We start from the raw sequence: 19,885 nt of genomic DNA, 5'->3' as shown, positions 1-19,885 counted from the left end.
ATATGTTTGTATGTGTATGCATATGTATTTGTGTACAGTATATGTATATGTTTGTGTATGTATTGGTGTATACAGTATGTATGTGTTAGTGTATGTGTATGTATTTGTGTATATGTGTTTGTGTATGTGTATGCGTGTGATTGTCACATATTGATAAACCTGGAATCACTCTACAGAACAAGATGATCCACATCATACACCAAATAACTCTTTCTAACACGCACGCACGCACGCACGCACACATACACACACACACACACACACACACACACTCACACACACACACACATCACTATTCTCAGTTCTGTCCCCTGCCTCCCCCCCCATCTCCCCATCCCTGCAGCCCAAGCCCACCAAGGGCCGTATGCGTATCCACTGTCTGGAGAATGTGGACAAGGCCCTGCAGTTCCTCAAGGAGCAGAGGGTCCACCTGGAGAACATGGGGTCGCATGACATCGTCGACGGCAACCACCGCCTCATCCTGGGCCTAATCTGGACAATCATCCTCCGCTTCCAGGTGAGCTAGCCGGGTAGAACATTTCCCTGGGCCACGGAAACCTCTGGAACTAACCTGAGCCTCCCCCCTTCCCTTCTTCCTGGTACTGGATATGTCCTAGTACCTACCTGCGTCATTAACACAATGTTTGAGTAGCAGATAAAGGCTAGGATTTATTTTTAATATGACAGCATGGTATTTTTAGCATCGCTTAGCCCAACAATATGGCCTACTGCATAATTCAACCCTTCAAAAAAAGGAGAGGAGAGGAAGGAGTTGACTCGGCTCCTGTCTGCATCCCTCCAGTCCGAGCAAACCAAGGAGAACCAAAGCAGGGCTAAAATTAGCCTCTCCAAGGGCCTGTCTCTCAGAGAATATCACTGCTCCAATTACTGTTGAAAAAAAATATCACATCTTTAATGTCACCAACAGCCCTCATACTAGCAGGTTTCAATTAGTGTACATCATACTGGGTGAATGTCTCATCTAGTGTTATTTCTGTTAAAGCTTGTGTCATGCTCCTAAATAATCTAGCTTTACCCTTGTGAGTCATATGTGAATAATCGATACATTTCAAAAGAAATGTACCTTATTTATATCAAAACATTCACCATAGTGGAGATAAAGTTACTTATGCTACTTAATCATTGACATCATGAACATGTTGAAGGATTTGTCCTCCCCTGTGCAGAAAGGTGTAGTGTCCAGTCAGATTCAGACTCAGATTTTTATTTGTCACATGTCTATAGTACTGAGTATGTACAATGAAATGTTACTGCCGGCTCAAAATCAAAACAAAACAAATAATTACAAATTGCACAAAAACTATATAAATAAAGGCATGGATGTATTATGTACAGTACATGCTATAAATATCAATCAGTGACTAGTGATATAGTAACAGCTACAGCATCTAAACCTGCTGCTGTTGTTGTTTGTTGTTGTTGACAGATCCAAGACATTGTGGTTGAGACGGGCCAGGCGGACCAGAAAGAGACGCGCTCGGCCAAGGATGCCCTGCTGCTCTGGTGTCAGATGAAGACTGCCGGGTGAGAGACGGAATTTAACAGGATCACAGCTGTTTGATTACAGCTCATGAGAGATGGTTGCTCATCGTGCGTCTTTGATTTGGAACAAGCTGATGGAAAACTATGTCCGTGAGGCTCGCTCACTGCAATGTTCTCTGGTCTGTCTTGCAGCTATCGCAATGTAAACATCACCAACTTCACCACCTCCTGGAAGGACGGCATGGCTTTCAACGCTCTCATACACAAACACAGGTATGGAGATATATAAACCAACTGCCAACCATAGCTTTTACTTTTGAATGTAAATACTCACATGCTCTCTGTTCTGATTGTCTCTCTCTCACATACATTCTCTCTCTCTCTTTCCCTCCCTCTCTCTCTCTCTCTCTCTCTATCCCACCCTCTCTTTCCCTCTCTCAGGCCAGATCTGGTGGACTATAACAGTCTGAAGAGGTCCAACCCGACCCACAACCTCCAGAATGCCTTCAATGTAGCGGAGCAGAAACTCGGCGTGACCAAACTGTTAGATCCAGAAGGCAAGTGGCCGACCACGTGAAGGAAACAGAGACCTGGTGACCGGTGAGCACTGTTACAGTACTGAAGCTCTGATTGCTCTCTCTCTCTCTCTCTCTCTCTCTCTTTCTCTCGCTCTCTCTCTCTCTCGGTTGCTCTGCTTGCAGATGTCTTCACAGAGAACCCAGATGAGAAGTCCATCATCACGTACGTTGTGGCGTTCTACCATTACTTCTCCAAGATGAAGGCCCTGGCCGTGGAGGGCAAGAGAGTTGGAAAGGTTCGGATTTGACGCCACATACTGTACAGTAGCGTGTTTGTGCATACGTATATGTATGCGTATGTACAGTATATGTGTGTGTATGTCTTGACTGACAGTGGTTGTATTTCCCTCACATACACACACCCCCCTCCCCCTCCCATTTTCCCTCTATCACAGGTTTTAGACCACGCTATTGAAACAGAAAAGATGATTGACAAGTACGAGACCCTATCATCAGACCTGCTAACATGGATTGAACAGACAATCATCGTTCTCAACAACCGTAAACTGGCTAACTCTCTGAGTGGAGTCCAGCAGCAGCTCCAGGCCTTCAACTCCTACCGCACAGTGGAGAAACCGCCCAAGTGAGTGAATCCACAACACTGACATTGACAAATAAGTCAGCCAAAGGGCATCATCATTCTCAGACACCGATTACACGACGGTTTTCCAGCAAAAGACCTACGTTTGCGTCTTGCAATTACACTAACACGGCCAAAACGAAGCTCGAACTCGGAGGCGGATCGATACGGCCAGAGCTACGTTTCGGAGGTCGAAATCCGGAGCTGCGTTCTAGTGTAATACTAATAGGAAGATCCGGAGGCTTTTGTAAAATCGATAGGTTTAGCGCTACACTGTAACGCTGTGTTCACTTCACATTAAACCAATCAAACTTTGATTTACGAGTTTGAGTTATATAGTATAAGTTATATAACGTAGCCATGGACCTCCGCGCTAGTGTAATCCAGGCCTCAATATCAGTTACTGCTGCTGCGCGGCACTGGATCAGTGCCGGGCGTTCGGAGGAGGGAGGAGATAAATGACAAATAGATGAGGGTCTCTGCCCGGATCTTAATTATTTAAAACTTAAATTAAAAAATGTTTCTGAAATCCAAACAGTACAATGCCTGAGTAGGCATTAGCATGTTCATTCTGCAGCACCCGGGGCTTGACCTCAACCAGACACCAAGGGAAGGTCATGTTCGTGTTGAGCCAAGTGAGAAGCCAGCAGTTTGACCTCAAAAACATAAATGTCACAGCTAGATATTTACACCGTAGGAATTCTGCATGAACATATTAGTAGGCCTACATACAGTACTGTGATGGGAATGAGTTGTGGGACTCTGGACTGAGCATGGATTCACTTATTGATTTGATTGGATTGAACACAGGTGGGACTTATAGAGGTGTAAGCAGACAAAAGACGGGTCAGATGAAGAGATGCAAACAAGACGAAGAAACAGTAACAGCTACAAATTAAAAATATTGTTCAAAAATCGTCGAGTGATTCATGTTCTAGTTATCTTTCTATTCAGAAAGTTCAGATCCAGTTGGTTTCTGTCCACCAGAACACATTCAAACAAAACTGTAATTCAAGTCCTAGTTCTCTCTATTCAGTAAGTATCATATCAAACAAAATGTTCACTGTAAAAAAGAGCCACTACAGTACTTAAATGAAACTTAATTTATGAATTAAATAAACATCAACATAATATTATGGTATTACTTTTTGAGGATGTGCTCAAGCAGGGACATCAAGTCCCTCTGTCTCCTCTCCTCCCTCTCTGCACTTTTTTCCAAGAACTCTTTGAGCTCGAGCTCTTTCCTCTCCTCTCTGTCCCGTGCCTCTCTCTCCTTCCTCTCCTCTCTCTCCCGTGCCTCTCTCTCCTTCCTCTCCTTTCTCTCAAGGGCCTCCCTCTCTCTTCTTTCCTCTCTCTCCCTCAAGATGTTATCCCTTTCTTCATCCCTCTCTGTCATTGCCGTCAGGACCATCATAGTAGTGTATTTTTCCTGTATGAACAGCAGTAGTTTGAGGGGACAAAATGAGAACAGACTTCAAAATACTGTCAAAAATTCTGTTAAAGAATTCACACTACATCTACCTCATCTATTTCATGAAAAAATTCTCATTTTTTTCATGAACATTGGAGATTTATTGAGCGAGTATTTGCAGTAGCTGCATACAGTGCTGTTTAGAGTAAAACATTTTTATGCGCTGTGGGCTCGGTTTTTGATATTTAAAAAATCTGTGAAGATCATTTGTGGAGCACCTGAAAATGCAGTGTAGCAGGTGACACTGTAGGGTGTCAATTTACCAAAAATGTGGGAGGAGTAGGGTTTGATAGGTTTTACAGTTTTTGAGAAACCCTGCCAGGTCCAGCCTAGCTTATGAGCATGGCTGGTTTGCTTCTGTTCAGGACTGGTAGGATGGAAGCTAGTCATGCCACTGAAATAGCTGTGAATTGAAATGACATGAAATAATGTCTGATAAAATAAGATAGGTCTTGTCGCCTGGACACATCAGTTCCAATGCTTCCAATGCTAATCCAGCACAATAAGAGCGGGATAGCCAGTTAGCTCATGAGCTCACAACAACTAGCAGCAGCTTCTATAACATTAATGGTAGCTGTCAGTGGTTAAAGCAGTTACACTGATGATAACATAAAGTCATCCCCACCGGGTCTTGAACCCCGGTCTCCCGGGTGGGAGTCCAATGCTCTGACCACTACTCTACTTGTGCAGTGGAGATCGTTGGGTTGGATTTGGTGTCCTTCTTCCAGTCCCTAGTGTGGGTTGGGGTTAGAATAAGGGTTGGGGTTGGGACAGGATCTGATCTATAAGGCAAGGGGTAATGGTTGGAGTGAAAGGATGAACATGTGGAGGTTTGATGTATAGTCCCATAAAGTCATCCCCACCGGTCTCCCGGGTGGGAGTCCAATGCTCTCACCACTACTCTACATGTGCAGTGGAGATCGGCAGGTTGATTGGATTTCATAATTCCTGCCAGCTCAAAGCATATGGAAGTCTGCTCACTTGAGCCTACATTTTGGTGGTGTTTGCAAAGTGATAGCATTTACGACTGATTTGTTATGATTTTCTAAAGTTTTAAACTGTAGACTGTAAACTGTAGCGCCACTGTAGCGACAGGACTATTGGCCCACAATGCCAGTTGAAGACTGGGCATAGGACTGGACCTATGTGCAAAGTTTGGTGATTGTTCATGCATGGGAAGTCAGACTTCCGAGGAAGAATAATAATATTGGGAAATACAAGAAGGACCAGCAGCTAATAAATACCCCGTCTTTTGTAAAGCAGTCATGTGTTTGAGATGTTCCGTCTTGGTTTCCAGGTTCCAGGAGAAGGGTAACCTGGAGGTTCTGCTGTTCACCATTCAGAGTCGTATGAGGGCCAACAACCAGAGAGTGTATACCCCCAAGGAGGGGGCACTGGTCTCAGACATCAACAGGGTGAGGCCCTGTACCAGTGCTCCAGACATGCCTGCGCGCGCACACACACACACACACACACACACACACACACACACACACACACGTGCAGCCCTGTCACCATGTCATTTGCCACATGTTGTCCTTTGTCAGGCCTGGGAGCGCCTGGAGCGGGCAGAGAACGACCGGGAGCGCGTCCTGAGGGACGAGCTGATCAGGCAGGAGAAGCTGGAGCAGATGGCCCGGCGCTTCGACAGGAAGGCCGCCATGCGGGAGACCTGGCTGCTGGAGAACCAGAGGCTGGTAGCACAGGTGAGAAACTACCTGCCTGAAAGACGTGCTCACATGCGGTATATTACGTACAGGTACATACACAAACACACACACACACACACACACACACACTGTCTCCCGTCGTCCCAGTACAAGGACACGATCCCAGCTAATCACTAAGGATTTTACTATTCTTCAGGTCACAGGATATAACTCCTCACCGAGATTCTAAACAATAATCGTTAAAGCTAGTGGTCAGATGATTCGTCTAGCCTCTAACTTTCTCTAATCGCCAAGCCCTGCTGCTACACATACCTGTAACTGCTCTCTGACTGTGACCTGTAAGTTGGAATGACAGCTCATGAATCACTTATTAACGATAGCTCAACTCTGTAAAACGTCTGTTGGTGTGGGTGCTAGATTTAAATTTAACAATATGTATACTTTTATTGTAAGGTGTTAATGTGAGTCTAGGGTAACATGTCAGATCCTTAGCATGCTTACAACTAACCTGTCTGAACCCATTTCTCTAGGAAGAGTAAGGTGACACTAAAACTTAACTTTAAATACAATCATTTCTTTATTAACTAATTGATTATCAGGGCAAAACAAAAGCAAAATCTCATAAATGAATGATAATAGTGAATAATTGGTAAAATAGGATAAAAGTCAAGCAATCATAAAAATGTAATCTTGGTAAGAGAGAGAGAGAGACTCACCATTAGGCCTCCTTGGCTCAGCCCGTTCTTTTTTATCAGCCATGTTGACAATTTCAGCAGCTCTAATCAACCGAGAACAAAGAAACTCCTTTCTGAGTCAGACCCTCTCTCTCTTCAGGGCAGAGGGCTATAGTCTTCATAGACTCTTTCTCCATGGAATCAGGAGCTTGCTAATTTTTACAACCATAGGCTGGGGGAACTCCTACTGGGTTGCAGGCCAGAGCCCCCAGTTGGGAGAGTCCAAACGCAGAATTGTTGCTCCCTATCTTTTATACTCTTTCTCTCATCTCTCTCTCCTCCCATCACATCAGGCATTACATTAATTTCAACCAATCAACGATACAGTACACATCATGACCTCATACAGAGTGATCATTGTCATCACATGCTCATTGTTGCAATGTAATCAACCATCAACCAATCAATAGTACATGACATTACCTAATTTTGAATATTCATTAATCACGTGCTTATTGATCACACATCACATGATTCATATTTGCAAAGTCATCCTGACATTCAATATTATAATGCCCGTAAGCAACATACATAGTCTATCAAATTATTCATATGACCTAAGATGACTTGACTTGATCTTAGATTGGCATGTTCAGACGTGTCCTTACTTTAATTAGTGGTACACAGTAGTAATAAAAATAAAATTTCTATCATGATTCGTGTCTAAATCATACTTATTAAATCATTGATGTACATAGGTGCACATTCTAACCCCATACATTGTCAAAAAGTCACCCTAACCTCTAACAAAGTCTCAAAGAACAGTGCATAGATATAGTTGTGTCTAATAATAATAACAACAATAATCACATAAGCTCAGGATTGCTTCTTGTTTGATCCATCCTACTTCCCACATACTGTAAAAAGAGGAGGGGTCAATAGGTACATTCCCTATTCTTTTGCAGACCTTCCTCCAGACACACACACACACACCCATACCCATACCCATACCCATAAATGTACATTTCAAAACTCATGAGCTGTACACCCCCTAGTGTATACACATGTTCTCATACGGTATACATACTGTATTACCTGCAAAAAACGGAACATTGTACACACACAAAAAACAGGCTGAACCCTGCATGCTGCTATGCATCTACCACACTACCCTTTGACCTGAAACATTCCTGCCTCCTCTTCCTTCCAGGATAATTTCGGCTATGACCTACCGGCGGTGGAGGCGGCGAAGAAGAAGCACGACGCCATTGAGACGGACATCGCTGCCTACGCAGAGCGCGTGCAGGCCCTGGTCGCCATCTCCAAGGAGCTGGAGGCCGAGCGCTACCACGACGCCAAGCGCATCGATGTGCGCAAGGACAACGTCCTGCGTCTGTGGGACTACCTGCAGGAGCTGCTGAAGGCCCGGCGGCTGCGCCTGGAGAAGAACCTCACCCTGCAGAGGATCTTCCAGGAGATGCTGCACATCATCACCTGGATGGACGACATGAAGGTTACAAAACTGGATGAGGGGGCATGCCTCTCACCCATCACTTTCAGTGATTTCAGGATTCAGTGTTTTTTTTTTTATACATTCGATTGTACAACATATGGGTCCACTTATGGTCCTAGAAGTGCATTCTGCTACCTTATCTCTGCGTCATTCAGTGTCAGTGTCCTCTTTTTGATCTGATTGACTGTTTCTCAACACATCCAACCTCACCCTTCCTCCTGTGCAACCCCCTCCCCCCCAGGCTCGACTGTTGTCTCCAGACTTTGGGAAGCACCTGTTGGAGGTGGAGGATCTCCTGCAGAAACATGCTCTGGTGGAGGCTGACATCGCTTTGCAGGCAGACAGGGTGCGGAATGCCAACGAAGCAGCCCTCAAATTCGCCAACGGAGACAGTAAGTGCACCATGCACTTCTTTTTCTTGGCACAGAAGATGGCACAGATCTTATAACCATGACTGACCAAAGCACCATGAACATGTTTTGACACCCCCGCCCCCCTCCTCTCCTCTCCCAGGCTACAAGCCGTGCGACCCTCAGGTGATCTGTGATCGTGTGCAGCACCTGGACCTGTGTTACCAGGAGCTGTGTGCCCTGGCCGCCCAGCGCAAGGCCCGTCTGGAGCAGTCACGCTGCTTCTGGAACTTCCTGTGGGAGATGGCGGAGCTGGAGAGCTGGATCAGAGAGAAGGAGAACATCTTCTCCTCCCTGGACTATGGCAAGGACCTGACCAGCGTTCTGGTCCTCCAGAGTAAACACAGTGCCTTCGAGGATGAGCTGGGGGCGAGGAGGGCCCACCTGGAGCAGGTGATGGCAGAGGGAGACAAGATGATCCAGGCCAAACACTTTGGCTCTGCCAAGGTCCAGGAACGCATGGACGACGTGAGGGGGCAGTGGCAGCAGCTGGAGGACCTGGCCACGTTCAGGAAGCAGAACCTGCAGGACTCCCAGAGGTTCTTCCAGTTCCAGGGGGACGCCGATGACTTCAAGGCCTGGCTGCTGGATGCCAAGCGGCAGATGAGCAGCGACGACATGGGCCATGACGAGTACACCACACAGAGGCTGCTCAGGAGCCACCTCCGCCTGAGGGACGAGGTCGCCAAGAACGGCGCCACCATTGACGCCCTGTCCAAGCAGGCCATCACGCTGCCTGAGGAGCTGCGCAACACGCCAGACATCCAGAGGCGTCTGAGCGACATCAGAGACCTGTACATGGAGCTGATGTCCCTGGGTGACCTGAGGCAAAAGAAGCTGGATGACGCCATGGCTCTCTACACCATCTTCAGCGAGACGGACGCATGTGAGCTCTGGATGGGCCAGAAGGAGACCTGGCTGGTGGGACTAGATGTGCCAGAGAAGCTGGAAGATCTGGAGGTGGTGCAGAACAGGTACATCCTATAAAGACACATCCTATACCTAGAGATATGGGTGGATGGATGGATGGATGGATGGATGGATGGATGGATGGATGGATGGATGGATGGATAAATGCATGGATGGAAAGTATATGTATGGATGCTATGTACTATTCATCTACTATATTCTCTCAGGTTGAGTATTCTAGCTCAAGATATGGCAAATGTTCAGTCACGGGTTGATGATGTCAACAAAGCTGTAAAACAGCTGGAGGACAGCAGACACCCTCGCACCAAGGAGGTGAAGGAATGCCAGATGCGTCTGAATAAGAGGTGAGTCTCATCTTTTATGTTGCGGGTTCCAATACCGTGAGAGCATGCTGGCATTGATAACTGTCACTGATAACCATCACTGATGACTGCAGAGGTCTTAATGAACCCTCTTCTGTGTCTCTCTCAGGTGGGAGGCCTTCAAAGCCATGGTGGAGGACAAGAAGATGAGGGTGGACTCGGCTGCCAGCCTGAACAACTATGGCCTGGAGTGTGACGAGACCGAGGCTTGGATCAAGGACAAGACGCGGGTCATCGAGTCGACACAGGACCTGGGTAACGACCTGGCGGCGGTCATGACCATCCAGAGGAAGCTGTTTGGCATAGAGAGGGACCTGGCCGCAATAGACGCCAAGCTGACCTTCTTGAGAAGTGAGGCGGAGATGCTGACCAAGGACCACCCCGAGAACGCCGACGGCATACTGGCCCGACTGGCGGCACTGGACGATGCCTGGGACACGCTGAGAAGGACCCTGAAGGACCGCGAGGATTCTCTTGGGGAGGTGAGCAAGCTGCAGACCTTCCTCCAGGAAATGGACGACTTCCAGTCCTGGCTCTACAAGGCCCAGAAGGCGGTGGCGTCCGAGGACGTGCCCCTCACACTCCCTGAGGTGGAGCAGCAGCTGAACCTCCATGACGCCGTGCGCTTGGACATGACCAACCATGAGGAGGACTACCACAAGGTGAGGGACACTGGGGCGCAGGTGACCCTGGGCCAGGAGGATGACCCCCAGTACCAGGAGCTGGCGCAGAACCTGAAGGGTCTGGACCGAGGCTGGGACGAGCTCCACAAGATGTGGGACAGCCGCAAGAACTTCCTGGACCAGGGTCTGGGCTTCCAGCAGTTCATGAGGGACGCCAAGGCAACAGACACCATCCTCAACAATCAGGTAAACACATTACTGTTGGGTTTGTATCAAATATGAGAAGTTAACAGCATTTAAAACTCAGCAGAAATTGAGCTCTAATGCGTTCCAATGTTTGTGTGTGTGTATGCGTGTGTGTGTGTACATGTGTGTGTGTGCTTCAGGAGTACACACTGGCCCACATCGACAAGCCTGACACGCTGGAAGGAGCCGAACAGGCCCTGAAGAAACACGAGGACTTTGTCAGCACTATGGACGCCAACGAGGAGAAGATCGCCAGCACCCTGAAGGAAGGACAGCATCTGGTGGACAGTGGGAACCTCTACTCTTGGAGGGTCAAGGACAAAATGGCCTCCGTTGAAGACAGGTCAGTTATGTTGAATTCCCGTGTCAAAATTCTCCATTGACTGATATATGTATATTGACATAAAATACTCAAAATATTAATGGCCATTAAATGTCTCTATATGAATGATCTCTCCCTGCACCACTGACCTAAAGGTCTTTGGCTGTAAAATAAAGAAACAAGAAAAATCAATAATAATTTATCACAAAAGAAGGGTTTTGGCTGCATCCTCCGTAGTGGGTGTCAATCACATTGCTTTGTGACTTACCTTGCCATTCAGGGCAGCTTACTCAGCAGTCCGTCATCAGTGTTAACATTGGAGAGCCCGGAGGGCGAGGGGGCTCCATTAAGCCGGCCCATCCGGTCCTTCTCTTTCTGGCGCCTGCTGCTAATGATGGGTATTGATCCCATGGTAGAAGTGCTCAGGGAGAGTACTGTAGTGCTTAGGAGAGCTCTGTCTGTGTGAGGGTAGACGTGTAAGCTCTTTAGCAGGAGGAGCAGCTGGGGGAAGCTCCCAGACCTGCATGTGTTTACGTCTGGAGATAAACATCTCAGCAAAGGGTTCTTTGTGTGATGATCTGGTACTCGGTGTGTTCATGTGTTAAAGAACTCTGTGTGTGTGTGTGTGTGTGTGTGTTTGTTCTGCAGGTGCAACACCAACCGAGGGAGAGCCAAGGAGGTGACAGAAAAGCTGAAAGACAACCGGGATCTCCAGCATTTCCTGCAAAACACCCAGGATGTAAGTTGATTCAGAACGAACGGACAACATACAGTATACGTTTCACTCTCGCACTATACTTTGTTGACGAATTAATTTCCCCGTAATGCTTTTCGTTAACGTTCTTCGATCTCCTGTGTCCACCCCCCCCCCCCCCCCTCTGCCTGTCCTCCAGTTGACTCTGTGGATCAACGAGAAGATGCTGACAGCTCAGGACACGTCCTACGATGAGGCCAGAAACCTCCACACCAAGTGGCAGAAACACCAGGCCTTCATGGCCGAGCTGGCCTCAAACAAGGAATGGCTGAAAAATATAGACCAGGTCAGGGTGTGTGTGTGTGTTGGGGGGGCGCGTCATAAGGATCTTAACTGTCTATAAACAGTAGATATCAAGTGATCATACTGTTGACTTACTAGTATCTTTGTGGCACGTTTTATAGAAGTTAATACAGTACATGCCTCCTGAGTGTGACCCTCTGTCACTTGTGTCTGCAGGAGGGCCAGGAGCTGATGGAGTCGAAGCCCGAGTTTGAGCCCATTGTGACAGAGCGTCTGGAGAAGCTCCATGACCTATGGGACAAGCTGGAGTCCACCACGCAGGAGAAGGACCGGCTGCTGTTTGACGCCAACCGCTCCGAGCTGTTTGACCAAAGCCTGGTGGACATGAAGAAGTGGCTTGCACAGCTGCAGCAGCAGCTACAGAGTGATGACGACGTCAAAGACCTGACCAATGCCAACATTCTGCTCAAGAAGCACCAGGTGTGTCTGTGATGTGCCTTTGGTGTTATATAGTGTTATATGCGTCTGATATGTTAAATATCTATGTATGCATCAGATTCAAACCCCATTTACTGTGTCATCAAAAACATTAAGTTCCATTAGATATTCCTCAGAATTTGCCCAAGGTTTGCCCATGTCCTGGTGTATACTATCTACCAGGCCACCCTAATACTGTATCTCCCCGACTTGTGCCCCCACCCCGCCTCAGATTACAGAGAACCAGGTGCGTGACCGAGCACGGGAGCTGGAGGAGCTCCAGGAGGCCGTCCAGAAGCACGCCACCCTCAGGGAGGACCAGCCGGAGCTGGAGGCTGAGCAGCAGGCCGTCCAGAGAGACTTCCAGCAGCTCCTCACCCCCCTGGCTCAGCGCAAGGGCAAGCTGGAAGCCGGCAAGGCTGTCCATCAGTACTACAGAGACCTGGCTGACGAAATAGTGAGTTATTCATATCCATATTAGTAGTTAGCTGTCTTTTACCATGTTTTCTCGAGGTTAGATATCTAGCTAGCTAGCTAACAAACCGGACAGCCAGGCAGCTGGAGCGCTAAATGCTAGCTACCTGTAGCTATCGTTTCCGAAATGTTCTGAAGGGACACAAAATCCCTGCAGTTCATAATATGATCTGTATACAAGAAAGGAGACCCAATGCATGACTGCCTCTAGGCTTTGTGGAGTGACTTTGGGTAAAGGTGTCTCCCCAGACCGCTCTCTGTTTTTAACTCATTTATGCACTAATTTTAAATTCGGTGAGTAGTTTTCTATGATGTATTGCTAAATAAACTAAGCCCAGGTGTGATTTTCAGAATAGAAGTCACAGAAAAAATCTGACTTTTAATTTTCTGACTGACAGCATGTAACTCACTCTCTCCATCTCTCTCTCTCTCTATCTCCCCCCTAGCTCTGGATTGAGGAGCGGATGCCCCTTGCTATGTCAGAGGAGCATGGCAACAATCTCCAGGCAGTTCAACTGCTGTTGAAGAAGAACCAGGTGACTAAACAGTAGCATGCTTTAAACAAGTACAGCTTGTTACCTTACCTCTTATGAAACCCCTTCAGTAGCTTTGCAGCATGATGTTCAAGCCTCTACCCTGTCTTCTCCATCTTTCAACAGACACTGCAGAGGGAGATGGAGGGCCATCAGCCGCGTGTGGACGAGGTCCTGGAACGCGGGCGCAGGATGGCGATGGCCGCCTCTGCGGAGGACCGACCGGAGGCGGAGCGCATCGGGAGCCTGGCGAAGGAGCTGGAGGAGGCGTGGCAGCGTCTGCAGCAGGAGACGGCCAAGCGGAGAGAGAGGTTGAACATCTCCAACCTGGCCCAGCAGTACTACAATGACGCGGACGAGGCGGAGGCCTGGGTAGGAGAGCAGGAGCTCTACATGATCGCCGACGAGAAGGCCAAGGTGAGGACCAGAGGGACCCCAGGGTGGGAGAGAGGGACCGGAGGGACATCAGGGTGGGTGAGAGGGACAGGAGAGTGCAGGGTGCAGGCTGGCATGAGCCAGTGAGGGAGTCAGTGAGCAAGCACAGATACAACAGGCTAAAACACTCTAGATAGGTGCTATATAGATCTGTTTGTAATGATAAATGGACCCTCTGAAAAAGGTTCCATAAAGAACCCTTTAAGGTTCCAAACAGACTTCATGGTTGTATCTGGAACCCTGGGGGTTCTATAGAGTGTACATTGGAACGAGCCATCATTTTATTTTCTTCTTCTTCTCCCTCCTCTCTCCAGGACGAGCAGAGCGCCATGCTGATGCTGAAGCGCCACCTTATCCTGAAGCAGGCTGTAGACGACTATGGAACCTCCATCCAGAGGCTGGCCGACCGCGCCCAGAAGATTCTGGCTGAGGACCATCCAGATGGGTGGGTGGAACCAGGATCTATCAATCAATACTTTTATGGAAGACCTCATATTTATGGTCCTTCCTTTGTGTAAATATGTGGTCCTGCAGAGGAGAGGTGAGAGGTCAAGACTTTAGTCTTTTTTGGTGTCTATCCTCGTGGCTTGAGTCTCTCTCTCTCTCTCTCTCTCTGTCTCTCTCTCTCTTCCTCTCCTAGGGAGTTGATCATCCGTCGGCAGGGTCAGGTGGACAAGCAGTACGCGGGTCTGAAGGACCAGGCGGAGGAACGCAGGAAGAGGCTGGACCACCACTACCACCATTTCCTGCTTAGCCGCGAGGTGGAGGACCTGGAGCAGTGGATCGCTGAGAGAGACCTGGTGGCCTCCTCCCAGGAGATGGGCCAGGACCTGGACCACGTCACAGTGAGGAGGCATACACATGCTGGGACACACACTAACCGGGACAAAGACACACAGACACTAACTGGGACAAAGACACACACACACACAGACACATACACACACACATACACACACACACACACACATACACACACACACACACACACACACACACACACATACAGTAATGGGACACAGACACACTGTACAAACTGGGACAAAGACACACAAACACACACACACACACACACATACTATGAGGCAATCACTGAGAGGTGGTATGGGGAAGGACTCCATCCATCCTAAGAGTCTTTGACTTTGAAACTATCAAAACGTCATCTTTTTAACCTTTGTTCTCTCTTACAGATCCTCAGGGACAAGTTCCGCGAGTTTGCGCGTGAGACAGGGACAGTGGGGCAGGATCGCGTGGACGCCGTGAACCAGACGATAGATGAGCTGATCGAGGCGGGCCACACCGAGGCCGCCACCATGGCGGAGTGGAAGGACAGCATCAACGAGAGCTGGGCAGACCTGCTGGAGCTCATTGACACCCGGGCTCAGCTCCTCACTGCCTCATATGAACTGCTCAAGTGAGTTCGGTCACAATCGCTGAATTCATTAGGTCTTAACACACATCCGTTTCTGACTTTAGACTAATGCAGGCATTGTGTCCTAAATCATTCAGTCTCTTACAAAAAAATGCTTTTTCAAGACATCATTGCAAAGAATAGACATTTAAAGAGAGATGGACCCAGACTAGACTCACAAGTCTAAACGGCGTGCTGAACTAGAGACTGAAGATGTTCATCCAGATTTCATTGCTAAAAGCGGTGGAGATTGAAAAAACCTTAATTGCAGAACCAATTCAAAGTCTTTAGGGCGGTCTTTCCTAATGGAGCGGTGAATGTTTGGTTTTGTTTGGTTTTGTTTTGATTCTCAACTCCAGTTTGCTTGGAGGGCATCATTTCCGGTAAGGCAGGTCTTTCCATTGGAGATGTAGTCAGTGGCTCTGTTCTAGCGACGATTTTCATTGGAGATGTCTCCAGACTTTCGGCGGTGGAGATCTCCAAAGTCTGGTATTGCGAAACTAGGCCCAGGCAGACTGTATCTCCCTTCTCCCGCACGCAGCACTGTGGGATGTGTCACGAACTACTGTAACGTTGTTCTGGGTCTTCCCTAGGTACTTCTATGATGGGAAGGAGCTGGTGGCTCGGATCCAGGAGAAGAAGAATGAGCTGCCCGACGACGTGGGAGAGGACTTCAGCAAGGCCGAGTCCTTCCACCGGATGCACGCCGCCTTCGAGAGGGACATCAGCGCCCTGGGCAAACAGGTCCAGCAGTTCCAGGAGACGGCCGCCCGCCTGCACGCCCAGTATGCCGGCGACCAGGCCTTGGCCATCCAGGCCACGGAGAGGGAGGTGGTGGAGGCCTGGAAAGGCCTGCTGGACGCCTGCGATGGGCGTCGGGCGCGCCTTGAGGACACCGCTGAGAAGTTCCGCTTCTTCACTATGGTCAAGGACCTGATGGCCTGGATCGAGAGCATCATCCAGCAGATTGAGACTCAGGAGAAGCCCAGGTCAGTGTGAGGGGAGGGGAGGGGGGAGGGGGTTGGTTATGGCAAGTTGGAGGGGATGAAGATATTTGGATATACACTATGATGGTACAGAGGTACAGTAATAGCAACAAACATTATGTTGAAGCAGTTAACAACAAGCTGGAGAGGGGGAGGGGAGGGTGAGCTGTTGGGACATGGTAGAGTCGGAGGGAATGGTACAAAGTATGGACATAGAGAGGGGAGTGGTGTGGGAGGTGACTGAAATCTGAGCATATGTAGACACTGGGATTTGACCTCAGGTAATATAATAACAATGTTGTGTAATAACAGTGTAATAACACGGTAATAAGTGTTTCTCCTCCCTCCTCAGGGACGTGTCGTCAGTGGAGCTGCTGATCAAGTACCACCAGGGAATCCGCTCAGAGATTGACACCAGGGGGCCCAAGTTCACCGAGTGTGTGGACCAGGGCCGGGCCCTCATGGCCCGCAAACACAGAGACTCTGCTGAGGTGAGGACCAGGGGTCAGGGTCGCTGTCAGGAGCGTCGTTTTGGTTTAAGAAATGTGTCTGTGTATGTGTGTGTGTGTGTGTGGGGGGGTGTCACCTTCATCTTTGAGTTTCAAAATGTGAGACAGATACAAGTATTGTGGCCCCTGCATCTAAAATATAAAAGGTACTAGGTACCGGCCCCTGTTTCATTCCAAGTCATGCACTGGTAAGTCCAGTGGATGTAATGTGCATATGAGAGGGTCATGTGTAACGCTGAGTCCTGTTTCCTCCCAGATCAAGGAGAAGCTGGTGCAGCTGATGGAGAAGAAGAAGGAGATGATGCTAAAGTGGGATGACAGATGGGACTGGCTCAGGCTCTGTGAGTTCGCCTTCCCTCCCTCTCCATCCCTCCATCCAGTCCACAATCCTGGATTTTAATATAGCATACACCATAGTGACTCCATACACCATACACTCTCAGGGGAAAAAATGGTGCTACCTAGAACCCATTTTAGGTTCTCTGGTTGTCCCTGTAAGTGAACCCTCCATTTTATAACCCCTTTTTTTGGTTCCAGCTAGAACACTAATACCAGGAACCAAAAACGGTTCTTAAAAGGGTTATCAGAGGGCTCCCCGACGGGGTGAAGTGAAGCACTCTTCTAGAATCTTGAGAGTTTAGAGGACGTATATGACTATATATTACCACCAGCTGATGTTCCCTCGTGTTGTCCCGTGCCCAGTGCTGGAGGTGTGCCAGTTTGCGCGGGACGCCTCTGTGGCAGAAGCCTGGCTGATCGCCCAGGAGCCCCACGTGGCCAGCAAGGACCTCGGCCAGACAGTGGACGAGGTGGAGAAGCTCCTCAAGCGACATGAGGCCTTCGAGAAGTCCACCGCTGCCTGGGAGGAGCGCTTCTCGGCGCTGGAGCGACTCACAACGGTATGCCCCGAGCCTGTGTGTGTGTGTGTGTTGGCATGCCAACGTCCATAGCATTTGTGTGTATGTGTGCATGTGTGCCTTGGCCATTAACATACCAATGCTGAGGACGGCCTTGTGGCTGAAACGTCCGTTGTCTGTCTGCCCGTGCTATGAGAAAGTATTAAATTATCCTCAAATTGGACATTCCCGTGAGTGCTGGTATCTTTGCTATTTGAACAGTGCCTTGGCCATTACCTTGTAACCTGATTTGAGTATATGTCTGTTTCTGTCTCCGTCTTGTGTCTCAGTTGGAGCTGATGGAGTTGAGGAAGATTCAGCAGGAGATGCAGCCGTACCGGACAGAAGAGCAACAGCAGCCCTCAGACATGGAGAGCAAGTAAGCTGCACACACCACACGTCTCCTATCCTCTCTCCCCTCTCCCATCTCTACCCTGCAGTAACACTAGCTACTAAAGACCTGTCATACTGATCCCATCATTTCTCAACGTCCTCTAGGAGAGAAGACACAGGATTTGTAGAGGAGTCCTCCCAGCTCCTCACCATAGAGGAGCAGACCCTGGTATGTTCAGAGCTACTGTACTGTACCTAACTGCTGAGATCTAAGGTGTCCTCTCCTGTCCAATCCTTGTACCTGATAATTGGGACTCTCTCTCTCTCTCTCTCTCTCTCTCTCTCTCTCTCTCTCTCTCTGTAGAATGTCAGCCATAGCTCCTCTCTTTTAGTTAATTCTCCCTCCCTGTCTCCTCCATCTCTCCCATCAGTCTGGCTCGGCTGCGGCGGAGCCCAGTTCGGGGCTGTTGATGGGGACGGCGGGTGACTCCACCGCCCCCATGGTGTCGGAGATGAGAGAGAGCGCCTCTCTGGAGCTGGACCCCTCCTCCGCGGCGGGACAAAGTTCCTGGGAGACGGAGCGCGCCGCCACCATGCCCGCTGAGCCCCTCAGGGCCCAGGTCGTGCTTCAGGAGGGCATGCTGGGAAGGAAACTTGACCTGGAGGTGTCTGGGAAGAAGGCTTCCAACAGGTAATGAATTAATTATAAACATATAGTTTTATTGGTATTGATATTGTTACTGCTATTGTTCTTGTTATTGATATTATTGTCCTCAACTCCCCTCCTCACTCCTGCGCGCCCCTCTGCCAGGTCCTGGAACAACCTGTACTGTGTTCTTAAGCCTGGCCAGCTCTCTGTCTATAAGGACGCCAAGAGCTTTGGCCACGGGATGACCTACCACGGAGAGGATCCCCTGTCCCTCAGCACCGCCAGCTGGGAGGCCCTCACCAACTACAAGAAGAAGAAGCATGTCTTCAAACTACGGTAAGGATCCTGATTTAGTGTGCCTTAGAGTAGAGTTAGAGTTGCACTCTCTCTTGTCTCAAAGGATCTGGGATTGAAACCTCTATGCTTAACTCTTTATTTTGTCTAATTCTAACTGCCGTGCTGTCTCTCTCACAGTCTTGCAGATGGCAGCGAATATCTGTTACAGTGCAAAGATGAGGTGAGTGTTTTCCATAATAATATGTTTATAATATTGTTATAAATCAAACTAAATAAACAACGGCTATCACTGAGAAATATTAGACCGGTATATTATTATGTTGCACATTCCGTAAGAATGAGGATATAACAATACGCACATCGACGGCGGGTGCTGGGTCAAATTTATGATATCATGGAAAGTGGATAAAGCCTGCACACCATCTCTTAGCCAGGCTTCTTTATTTAACAAGAAACAACGTTTCAATCAGAACAGATCTTCATCAGGTGGATCCTCCTGATGAAGATATATATATTCCCGCACAGGCTTTATCCACTTTCCACCGCACATTGTAAGAGACATAAGCTCTGTGGACTGAGCCTGGCTGTGTGTCACTGCAGGACGAGCTGCAGCGTTGGTGCCGGGCCCTGGACCAGGCTGTGGGGGTCGCGGTCGAGGAGGCAACCGCGGGGCCCTCAGGGGCCAGAGCCCAAACCCTGCCCCCACCCTCCTCGTCCAGCCCCTTCCCCGAGTCCAGCACAGGCAAAAAAGACAAGGAGAAGAGGTTCAGGTTCGCCAAGAAGAAGTGAGAGGAGACAGACGTGGCACAAAGGGGATGCTGTTCCCATGTCAACCTGGTGCAGAGGAAGTTGGCATGTACTTAGTGGTGTACAATCAGTCAAATATAGCTTTTTATCACTATAAAGATTTTTTACATTAACTTGTGAGGATTCAAATAAATGAAATATTGTAGCTTAGATGAAAGCTGCCACTCTGTTGCCTGTATGTAAGCAAGCGTACCATTAC

At 48.6% G+C, this 19,885-nt stretch overlaps 1 protein-coding gene across 1 annotated transcript in view; it reads left to right on the top strand.

Moving 5' to 3' along the window:
* Positions 1-19,788, top strand: part of sptb (spectrin, beta, erythrocytic) — a gene marked incomplete at its 5' end in the record, with an annotated part of 28,114 nt that extends 8,326 nt beyond the window's left edge. The window contains 33 exons of the mRNA XM_084438712.1: positions 344-517; positions 1,448-1,545; positions 1,696-1,776; positions 1,945-2,060; positions 2,205-2,317; positions 2,477-2,664; positions 5,430-5,547; positions 5,680-5,838; positions 7,687-7,989; positions 8,231-8,381; positions 8,503-9,373; positions 9,536-9,673; positions 9,801-10,560; positions 10,701-10,903; positions 11,531-11,621; positions 11,776-11,922; positions 12,096-12,359; positions 12,589-12,813; positions 13,277-13,366; positions 13,490-13,780; positions 14,113-14,243; positions 14,439-14,643; positions 14,989-15,212; positions 15,803-16,198; positions 16,548-16,686; positions 16,961-17,045; positions 17,407-17,603; positions 17,891-17,979; positions 18,099-18,162; positions 18,365-18,624; positions 18,745-18,918; positions 19,057-19,099; positions 19,480-19,788. Of these exons, the coding sequence (XP_084294838.1) occupies positions 344-517; positions 1,448-1,545; positions 1,696-1,776; positions 1,945-2,060; positions 2,205-2,317; positions 2,477-2,664; positions 5,430-5,547; positions 5,680-5,838; positions 7,687-7,989; positions 8,231-8,381; positions 8,503-9,373; positions 9,536-9,673; positions 9,801-10,560; positions 10,701-10,903; positions 11,531-11,621; positions 11,776-11,922; positions 12,096-12,359; positions 12,589-12,813; positions 13,277-13,366; positions 13,490-13,780; positions 14,113-14,243; positions 14,439-14,643; positions 14,989-15,212; positions 15,803-16,198; positions 16,548-16,686; positions 16,961-17,045; positions 17,407-17,603; positions 17,891-17,979; positions 18,099-18,162; positions 18,365-18,624; positions 18,745-18,918; positions 19,057-19,099; positions 19,480-19,668 (6,777 nt within the window). The 3' untranslated portion in view covers positions 19,669-19,788. The remainder of the gene's footprint in view (positions 1-343; positions 518-1,447; positions 1,546-1,695; positions 1,777-1,944; positions 2,061-2,204; positions 2,318-2,476; positions 2,665-5,429; positions 5,548-5,679; positions 5,839-7,686; positions 7,990-8,230; positions 8,382-8,502; positions 9,374-9,535; positions 9,674-9,800; positions 10,561-10,700; positions 10,904-11,530; positions 11,622-11,775; positions 11,923-12,095; positions 12,360-12,588; positions 12,814-13,276; positions 13,367-13,489; positions 13,781-14,112; positions 14,244-14,438; positions 14,644-14,988; positions 15,213-15,802; positions 16,199-16,547; positions 16,687-16,960; positions 17,046-17,406; positions 17,604-17,890; positions 17,980-18,098; positions 18,163-18,364; positions 18,625-18,744; positions 18,919-19,056; positions 19,100-19,479) is intronic.
* Between the last annotated feature and the right edge of the window lie 97 nt (positions 19,789-19,885).

This window comes from Borostomias antarcticus (genome assembly GCF_949987555.1).
Source record: "Borostomias antarcticus genome assembly, chromosome: 5".
Lineage (NCBI taxonomy): Eukaryota > Metazoa > Chordata > Actinopteri > Stomiiformes > Stomiidae > Borostomias > Borostomias antarcticus.
The sequence above is the reverse complement of the archived record's forward strand: the minus strand, read 5'-3'. Positions and strand labels throughout refer to the sequence as shown.